The following is a 9,878-nucleotide window of genomic DNA, read 5'->3' as shown; positions in this document are numbered from 1 at the left end:
ATGGGAGCAGAGGAGACGCTGCGTCGCCGCGGAGACTGTAACGGTGTACATTTGGACCGAGTGTAGCCTCCAGTGTACTCGGCGACGGTACTTCAACAATCAAACCCTGAAAATGTAACTTTGCCTGCATCACTACAATTTAAACTGTCTTGCAAACCAAGAGGAAACCAAAAAGAGAGAAGAGACGAGTCAAACTGAATGTATCATGTCTGTTGCTCTCACACACACACACACACACTAGCGTACCATCCATCATCATAACAGAGCACACACACACACACACACATACTAGTGTACCATCCATCATCATAACAGAATTTTTTGCCACAACTAGCCAATGCTAACCACAACAGCAACATCTGTGGGTCAAATCTGACAAAAACATCCCGAGCTACAGCGTTCTCTTCAATCTGTCGTCTATCTCCGGCTGTTTTAGTCACGTTTGGACTAGCAAACAACAATTTATCAGTGGAAATTTATATATATACATATATATTTTTTTATAGATATACATATATACACACATATATGTATACATATATACATATATATACATATATACACATATATACAAATATACATATATACATATATACATACATACATATACACATATATACATATATACTGTATACACATATATACATATACACACATATATACACATATACATATATATACATATATACATATATATATATATATAATATATGATCTAAGTGGAATATTCCAAATAACTGATTTGCAGGCTGGACAAAATGGACGAGAAAGAAAAAAAAACAAAAAGAGAACCAAAGAGACGGCAGCACAGACTACAGCCGCTCCAGTCACCTTCACACCCTCCTAAACACCCAGCACTGCCTCTTCACCTGTGGCCCCCGGGGACCGTTCAGACGGGCGGCAGCAGAACTGCAGCATCCGCCACGGTCGAGCGTGGCTGCAAAGCCTGCTGGGAAATGTTTCTTTGCACAAAGTGAAAACATCTGCGACGCCAACGCTGCTAATCTCTTTGCTAATGGACTCCCTAATGTGATGAGAGTGAGAGGTGGGACGTGTGTGTGTGTGTGTGTGTGTGTTACTGGTGCAGCTATACTTATGGGGCCTTCAAAAAAAACACTGTTACTGTGAGGACATTTGTCCACCTGTCCATGTTGGGACATATCTGCCTGAGGGAGAGGAGGATTAGATGATGGTCAGATTAGAGATGGGCAGCCTTCAAGATTAGGCATATGTGTGTGTGAGAGAGAGAGAGAGAGGGAGGGAGAGAGAGCGAGGCAGACAGTCATCATCTGTTCAACAGGATTGTACTGTAGGTGCTAAAAAAAAAAGCTGTTTGTTGGATGAACGTTGTCGCACCACCAACACGGTCGGAGGAAAAACAGGTTTGAGCCTCTGTGAGTCACGGCTGCTACAAACAAGCAGGATGGACGGAGAGGGAGACGGAGAAGGAGAAGGAGAAGGAGAAGAAGAAGATGCAGAAGAAGAAGAAGAAGAAGAAGATACAGAAGAAGAAGAAGAAGAAGAGGAAGAAGAGGAAGAGGAAGAGGAAGAAGAAGAAAAGGAAGAGGAAGAGGAAGAGGAAGAAGAAGAAGAAGAAGAAAAAGAAGAAGAAGAAGAAGAAGATATAGAAGATGTAGAAGAAGAAGAAGAAGAAGCTGCGGAACGTTGGCTGATTACGAGGGCCTCGCTTCTGATGAAGTGTACTTCAGATCCAGGTGCTGTGTGTGATGAGCAGCAACGACCAGAAGAAGAAGCTGCGGAACGTTGGCTGACGTTGATGTCACATGCTCAGCTCTCATGTCCGTCTGTGATTTTCTGTCATCAGAACACAACTGGTTCAGAGGCTAAAAACACGCTGGGATCAATGGATTCAATGAACGTCAGGTACGGTATCTACAGTGAGGACAACGACATTCTTATTAGAAGAGTTTCAAACTTTTAAAAATTAAATGTTTCAGAAACAAATAATACAGACACTAAAATTAAAATTAGAGATCACAGTTTGCTAACCGTTTTGCTAAAATTTGCCTTTTTCAGCTACAAGACAACTCTTTTCACCAAGGGTTATTTTGTGCCAGAGGACAATTAGTCGTCGACTTTTAGCTATTTTATAGACTAGCTTAGAAATTTTATATTGTTTTGACCTTTTTACAGTTTCTCGAAGTCAACCCAGTCATCACACGTCAGCCATTTTCTTTATATTAGGCAAAATCTAATCTATGTCTTAACTAAAGGAAGTACATTTATATTATTCCTGATATATTTCTTTAAAGTAACTTGTAGTGATTACGTCGTCTTAACAACACATGCTAACCAACAGGACAGCTGTAAACGTAAATCTCGCTTCACAGACCAGCTCTGAACTGAACGATTTTTTCCATGGACATTATTTGCTGGATTCCCACAAACAGTAAATGTCCTTAAATCATCCCAGCTGTTCGGACATCTGCTGACACACATTTATTTCCCTGAGCGTCGTTTTCTTCACCAAAGTCCTTGAGATGATTAAAAAAAAAAAAAAAACAAGCTACAGATTCGTCTTTGATTTGTCGCAGCTTAGATCCGTCAAAAATATCAACCGTTAATTTTAGAAACTCAAAACTGCATCTAAATCGGGAAAATGTGCATAAAGGAATCAGAAAGTGTTGAAGTGGATTTCAGGTAAAGTTTTATTTTCTACTAAAATACATGTTTCATGCAGATTGTTCGGTCACTTTCCACGACAGTCAACAGCAACACGATGCAACTAACGCCAAATCGCCTTCAACCGTGTTAGGCAGGAAGGACGTCCACGCTGCTCACTACAAGATCTCAGTGTGTGTCTGTGTGTGTGTGTGTCTGTACGCAAACAGTGTATGCTCATCTGGTGTCACATGCTTCCATATGGTAACTAACATCCAGCCAATCACAGCTGCTAACACATGAAGAAGAACCAGTGACAACGGAAAAAAAAAACCCGCTGGTCCAAGGCAACGCTGCTGAAAGTGTAAAAAAAAAACAGGATGAAAATTAAATATTGCTTCAGAAATGAAGGTAAAAAGTAAAAAGAAAACGAGGTAAAAAGAAAACGATCTGATTCTCTCCACAAGACCAACAGCTGCTATTAGAACATTTGATTTTTAAATCAATGGAATGTAGACGCTGGACGTATGTACTTCAACATATTTTTCAGCTCAATTTGTTTTATGCAGTATATATGTAGACGTGGACTATATCTCCCCATCGCTGCGAAGTAGATAAGCTACGGCTGAGACTGTATATTTTGATTAATAAATTACAAAAGCAGAATTGACCATATGATCACAACCTTTTCAGTAATGCCAATGCACAAACTCCTGCCCAGTAGGTGGTGGTCATTCACCTCAGGTCTGTTTACCAGCTGCCAGAAAGATGAACAAGATACACTGAGTGACATCAGTGCACAAAACATTGTTTGGTGATGGAAGACAAGGCCAAGTTGGTCGACTTGTTTGGCGAAAATCAACCAAAATTAAATTAAAAAAAAAAACTTCTGAGTGCAGCTTGGATCAGAAAATGTTCGTGTCCAAACTGTCTTATCACTGCACAGCTAATGTTACCGACAACAGTCCTGGTTCAAGAATCAGAGCTAACTTTAGCATCAACAGTCCTGGTACAGATGCGAGAGCTAATGTTAGCATCAACAGTCCTGGTACAAGCACCAGAGCTAACGTTAGCATCAACAGTCCTAATAACAGCAGTTTGCACTTTATATTCGTGCATTTTATTATATTAAATCTGCCCCCCCCCCACGCCCAAAGAATAATTTAATTAGATAATAATTAGGAACAGGAATCAATGTCATCAATAATGAAATAAGAAGTTGCCTTGTTTATGCCGTTACTAGTGGCGACAGAGCAGTACTACAGGTCAACCTCAGGGGCCTCACGTGGTTAGTGGTTACTGTAAACTCAGAGAGAACTTAAAGGAGGAACGGCTAACAAACGATAAGACGCTGCAGTGAGTGAGTCATCGTGCTACACCGATCGCCTGCGTTCAAAACCACCTCCGTCGCCGCATGCTTATAATCAAGCACTTAAACAAAAACAAACTCCGTTTTCGTCCTTGTACAACTGCTTGCATAATTAAACTATTGAGACTTCAGTTATGTTTTCATGTCCACAGGGAGGCGACAAAACACACGGCTCATGCATTTTTATCTCCAGGATGTAGAACAACAGTAAACACGGACTAATGTTACTGCACGGTATATCGAGCGTCGTCTCGTGGGTTGAATGAGAACTTGGTAGAACGTCGGTGAGAGCACAGACAAACCCCACGCACTTCACTGCAGCTTGTTCTCCTTCTTACTTCCCGTCTGCATGACGTCGTTGAGGGTGAAGGACATGAAGGAGATCTGCTCCAGTTCGCTCTCCTTCCCACACTCCATCAGGCAGGAAAACTGATCCTTGTCTCCGTTGTAGGCCAGGTCTGAGTAGCCGCTTGGTCCGCGGTGAACGATGCGGGGTTTGTCCCACCCTGACGAGTGCAGCGGGGATCGGTTCAAGTACAGGCCCATGTCTCGCCTGCTGGACTTATTGGTCGGATGCATAAAGAGGAGCCAGGTCTGCGTGTCAGGTGACAGGAGCGACGTGCCGCAGGCTTTGCTTTCCGCGTCATCGTTTGGTACAAATTCAGGGGCAGGGAATCCGATGACGCTGCCCTGGCAGCCGCAGCGCTGCTCGACGAGCTCTCTGGCCACGTGGGGTTTGTCGAAGTACACGCCGCTGTTCTCACTCAGGGCCTCGCACCTGTAGCCAGAGTTGCGGGCGTTGCAGTAAAGGTGACTCCTGCCCTCGTGGTCGATGATCTCCGCCATCTCACACTCGCACGACTTCTTCCCAAGCATCTTACCCATGTGCCACGTCTGTCCAAAGTCCTCGCTGTAAATGGACAGCGCTCTTGGCAGGACAGTGAAGGGAATGGGGTAGGAACAGCATCGGTACTTGATGTAATAGGTGTAGGCCGGGATGATCAACCTGCCGTTCTCCAGCTGAACTCCATGTCCGGGGCCCACAGCAAACGTGGCCCACTTGTGGATGGTTTCTCCGATCACACTCTCGGTTAAGTCTGTGGCGGGACTCCAGGTGTGTCCGTCGTCGCTGCTGCTCACACAGCAGAGGCGTGTCCTGTTCTTACCTGTAATGCACTGCTTCCTCTCCGTGGTGTTTCCCCGGACGCAGATGAAGAACAGGAACAACGTCCGGCTGTTCTTCTCGAACACGGGGCAGGGGCTCATGGTGCGGTAGTTCGGGAAAGAGGCTGTGGTCATCTCCTCACTGGAAGCCCACTGGGTGAGAGACAGAGGGAAATGGACAACGGTTCAAATGAGGTTCAATGATTTAATCGTGATTAACACACCTGCTGTCATTAAAAGAGATATAAAGAAAAAACAATTCTACCTCTTGTATTGTTTTGGTTGAATAACTCACTATAAAGAAAAAACAATTCTACCTCTTGCATTGTTTTGGTTGAATAACTCACTAATATGTAACAGATTAACAACAGTCATCATTGGATTTGTTGTTTTGTTTTTGTACTGCCATTTTTTTCTCATTTGCAACATTTATACTTTTCACATTCTTTGTATACTTTTTTACTTTCCATAAAACAACATAAATGGTGACTTAAAACAGGAAGTGATTCAATTCCCTATTTCACTCAGTTTCAGGTGGCTGTCTGTTTCTGTATACAAACCGGCTCAAACCGGTCTGTTGCTGAGTCTTTGTGATAACAGTGATGTTGCTGTGGTGACAGGTTCAATTCTCTAACAGTAATAATAGAACACTTCTGTTCTCCCTCATTTTTCATACATATATATATATAAATGGAATAACAGTAGTATTTTTCAGTTGAGTTTTGAAGTAATATCAACAGAAATGTCGACAGTGTAGACTCCAGTGTCCAGTTTAGTGACCAGTGTTTTATGGTGATGAATTTAAGAGTTGAAAAACAAAAGCCTGGAGGACCAACCTGCACAGTTCCGTCTTCCTTCAGTGTCCCCCTCCTCATTACAAGTATTTTCGCATCGCAATCACTGGGTGAGGTCCTTTTCTCTGCGAAAGCCAGGAATGTGTGACAGTGCCTGAGATAAACAAGGGCAGGAATCCTGTATGTGATTCCATTCCTCTCCCTCTCAAACAAAGTAGTTTTCACCAATTCCTCGGCATTGCCGGTCTTGGACGGTGAATTCCCCATATTGAAGCCGGATTCCTGTGAGGAGGAAACAATCCCAAATGTTTGACTTTGCATATTTTTGTCGTTTTATCGTGGAGAATCGAACAACACGGACACATGGACAAACATTTCCCCGGTGTAGCTCCTACTGGTTTCCATGTATTTACATATGTACAGAGCCAAAGAGCATCCAAACATCTGTGCTGTTCGCGCGTATTCACGGCTCTTACCTTTACTGGTCACTCTTCAAACTGGACTCCTTTGTTATTTCCTTAAACATTATTTTCACAGCGTCTAATTTCACGCCATTTCAAACCAGAAAATTGCTAACGTTCACGACACAGAAACGACCAGCTAGTCTGTTGAGAAAGCAGTGCTGGAGTCAGAGTGAGGCCTATCTGCATTTCCGGGTTCGCTTGAACCGAGCGCGACCGTGTTTTGAAAACAGAAAAACGTACCTATCGCGTATTTTTAATTATTTAAAAAGTATATGTTTACATTTTTATGATAAATTGAATCAGAAAAATCAATCAGACCCTGTTCCTTTTTTAGTCGCCTTTAATACCTGCTCTTCTTGCTGCAAATTACAATCTTGTCATGGCATCCTATCTTTGAGTAGTGTAGCGCTGTTGGTCAGTAGTCTATACCGCCCTCTGTTGGACCGGAGGATTACTATCGTGTTGGAGTGCTGTTGCTATGATACTCAGCACCACAGTGGAGCCGCAGCATGTAGTGGTGCAGCTCCAGGACCTAAATGGTGAAAAAAAAATTGCGTGGAAAACTTTGTTGTTGTTTTTACTCATGTCATAGGTCAATTGTACACCAGGGGACACAATGGCAGCTGGGCACTGTAGGTTGGATGATGGACAGCAGAGCAGCGCCACCAACTGTTTCCCTGCCAGGACTTTATTGGGCCGTAGGAAGGACGGTAGGTTTAATGAGTTTGAAAGTTTCAAAGTGAGCACACATTAACGCCACCTTTGAATGTATAAAATAAAAAATAAAAAAAGATATGTTTTTACAGTGTGTTGTAAACGGTAGTAAATTAAATATTTTTTATTTTTTTCAGTATTTATTATTAATAAAGATGACGTAAACAGACTTGCAATTTTAGTTTCATGGCTACAAATATTTACTTTATTTGTTTTTTATCTATTTATTTATTTGCATTTTTTCCTGAAAGCTTTTTATTACTGTATTTTATCATATTTTAATTCCATCTGTCATTTTGAGGAGGTGGACACTGGCTGGTGTCCTATAGAAAGGCAGAGGAGCAGAGACACATTCGTCTCCTCAGGAGGACAAAGCGGAGTGGGCGGGGCAAACAGGCTGATGCTGCTCCTCACAGTAGAACCTTAGACCGAGCTCTGCTGGTAGGACCCTGAAATCTAAATGAAAATGATGGTCTTTGTGTTTGTTTGTTTGTTTGTTTGTTTTTGAAACACAAACGCTTCTTTTTCCCGTCTGCAGCTGCGGTTGCACTGCGTGGATGAACCGTCAGAGCTGAGCTCCGTCAACGTCAGCGAACAGCAGCTGAATTCTGTGAGAGTTCTCTGTAACACTAGAGCCCCCAGTGGTGCACGTACCATAGTTTGAGAACCGTCGCGTTAGCTAAAAGTGACTGATGAGTGTGTCTTCTCACAGGTCAAACCCGAGGAGCTGCAGGCGTTTGATAACGTGGTCTGCCTGGACGCCTCCGTGAACTTCCTGTCTTTAGGTCGTTACTGTCAGACTTCATCCAGAACCTTGAAAAGAAACAACAACAACAACAACAACAACAACAACAACACACAGTTGTGCCACTAATGTGTGTTTTCTACAGGTTCCCTCAACAGTTTCGTGTCGTTGAGAGACGTGAACCTGTCTGTGAACAGGATCCGCACCATGACATTCGATCCCACCGACTTCCCTCGTCTACAGGTGAGGAGTCTGGGTAACGAAGTCCGTCTTCGCTCACACGTTTGTACTGGAATGAAATAAAACCCTGGTTTCGTCTCTCAGGTTCTGGATTTGTCCTACAACAGTTTGACCACCGATGACATCACCTCCGTCAGTCGGCTGCCTCGTCTGAAAGTCCTCCACCTGACAGGAAACCGACTCCGTCGACTTCCTCCTGACCTGACCTGCAGTGGTGACGCCACACAGCTGTGAGTTAAAGAACTGCACTCAGAGACAGAATAGACCAGAATGGCAGTTCCTCCTCAATGCTTCACTCTGTTACTGTGACAAACTTGTCCAGTAGGGGGTGCTTACCAGCGTTTCTGCTGGAGTAACATGTAAAACACTTGTGTGTGTGTGTGTCTATCAGGTCTGTTAAAGGAGGATTCCCACCATTCGGATGTCTTGAAGTTCTGATGCTGGACGATAACAAACTGTCGTCAGGCGTCTTCCACCGTCTCAGGAACCTCAGGAGGTCAGCAGTGAATTTGACTGTTTTTCTTCTGCAGGAGAACAGAGCTGTACACAGAGATGTCACACTTTTTGGGTTACTTTCTGGTGAATAAAAACAACATTTTTTAAAAATAATTATTGCATTTTTTTATCTAATTAATCACAGAGCAGCTGTACTGATCATAATTAAGTTTGATAAAAGCTGATCGTGATTAATCGATTACCTGAGATGAATCAACCTAAATGCATTTTCTGTGTCGATGGAACAGAAATTCAAATATCAGCGGGTAGAGGGCAGTGTTTCTCACCTGTTTTTATTTGTGACCAAATGATGGCTATATTAATATATATATACAAAAGTATAATAAATGATGGCTATATTAATATATATATATACAAAAGTATAACTATTTAGTCATTTCTGTTCATCTTCATGGTGAATTTGATGATTTGTTTACGCTACAACAACATCTCCAGACTGTTTTGTTCCGACCCTGTCACTGTTACAGACTGAAACATTTAAACCTACGGAGGAACCACATTCATGAAGTTCCATATTTACGACCACCTGAGATTCCAAATCTGACTGAAGTCCGAGCAGAGGAGGAGAAAACTGGTGAAGAAAGAAAGAAGAAAAATACACCTGCAGCATATTTACATTGACATTTAAATTCTCTCTCTCTCTCTCTCTCTCTCTCTCTTTCATCGCAGCTCTCTGTGAGTCTGCTGATGTCGGCGATGATCATTTTATAAAACGTGTCTTTGGTTGGTCACGTTGGATTAAACATCAAGAAACGCTGAGAGACGACGACACGGAGTCAAGTTTTCCTCTTCCAGAACTCCAGTTTCTGGATTTATCTGAAAACAGAGTCAGTACAAATTTGGTTTACACGATTTTTGCAAAAAGAAAAAGAAAAAGGTACCAGATGTTGTTAGAAATTGTCAGCAATTTGTAAAGTCAACCTGGGGTCAAAGGCCAAAAACAGTTGGCAACCACTGATTTGCGGTATCTCAATTAATCATGATTAATCACGATGACTTACGGTTGTGATTAATCGTGATTAATCAAATTAAAAAGTAGACGCTCGTTAGCCTCCGGGTGTTTTCTCACCAGATTGCAGAAGAAGAAGCTCTGCTGGCCGCGGCCCTTTTTCCCAGACTTTGTGAACTCGATATTCACTCCAACCCTCTGACCACACGGAGGAGCGGTGAGCTAACGTGATTTCTCTGTAAAAAAAAAATCTGTATTTCTGAAAACACTGGTTGGTCTTTAATGCTGGAATGTTTGGGTT

The 9,878-nt window shown here is 42.5% G+C and overlaps 2 protein-coding genes across 3 annotated transcripts in view; one reads left to right on the top strand and one right to left on the bottom strand.

The window, feature by feature from the left end:
- The window catches only part of xrra1 (X-ray radiation resistance associated 1), a 12,042-nt gene continuing 2,164 nt past the window's right edge, over nucleotides 1–9,878 (top strand). The window contains exons 1-14 of the mRNA XM_025065869.1: nucleotides 1–37; nucleotides 749–1,124; nucleotides 4,657–4,945; nucleotides 5,106–5,258; nucleotides 7,006–7,123; nucleotides 7,432–7,568; nucleotides 7,666–7,737; nucleotides 7,840–7,912; nucleotides 8,018–8,115; nucleotides 8,197–8,342; nucleotides 8,504–8,608; nucleotides 9,096–9,202; nucleotides 9,298–9,455; nucleotides 9,701–9,804. Of these exons, the coding sequence (XP_024921637.1) occupies nucleotides 1–37; nucleotides 749–1,124; nucleotides 4,657–4,945; nucleotides 5,106–5,258; nucleotides 7,006–7,123; nucleotides 7,432–7,568; nucleotides 7,666–7,737; nucleotides 7,840–7,912; nucleotides 8,018–8,115; nucleotides 8,197–8,342; nucleotides 8,504–8,608; nucleotides 9,096–9,202; nucleotides 9,298–9,455; nucleotides 9,701–9,804 (1,973 nt within the window). The remainder of the gene's footprint in view (nucleotides 38–748; nucleotides 1,125–4,656; nucleotides 4,946–5,105; nucleotides 5,259–7,005; nucleotides 7,124–7,431; nucleotides 7,569–7,665; nucleotides 7,738–7,839; nucleotides 7,913–8,017; nucleotides 8,116–8,196; nucleotides 8,343–8,503; nucleotides 8,609–9,095; nucleotides 9,203–9,297; nucleotides 9,456–9,700; nucleotides 9,805–9,878) is intronic.
- On the bottom strand, nucleotides 2,652–6,862 carry LOC103395567 (sialidase-4). Of its 2 annotated transcripts, none has more exons than XM_017041703.2 (3): nucleotides 6,761–6,862; nucleotides 5,992–6,231; nucleotides 2,652–5,308 (listed from the first exon to the last, which is right to left on the bottom strand). In XM_017041703.2, exons 2-3 carry the CDS (start codon nucleotides 6,214–6,216, stop codon nucleotides 4,304–4,306), a joined length of 1,230 nt encoding a protein of 409 aa, XP_016897192.1. In that variant the 5' UTR covers nucleotides 6,217–6,231; nucleotides 6,761–6,862; the 3' UTR covers nucleotides 2,652–4,303. The 2 variants fall into 2 exon arrangements, with proteins under 2 accessions (XP_016897192.1, XP_008331539.1); XM_008333317.3 differs by lacking the exon at nucleotides 6,761–6,862 and adding an exon at nucleotides 6,426–6,738.

The sequence above is a fragment of the Cynoglossus semilaevis genome, chromosome 19 (genome assembly GCF_000523025.1).
Source record: "Cynoglossus semilaevis isolate Cse_v1.0 chromosome 19, Cse_v1.0, whole genome shotgun sequence".
In the NCBI taxonomy this organism is placed as follows: Eukaryota; Metazoa; Chordata; class Actinopteri; order Pleuronectiformes; family Cynoglossidae; genus Cynoglossus; species Cynoglossus semilaevis.
This window is presented reverse-complemented; position numbering and strand designations above follow the sequence as displayed.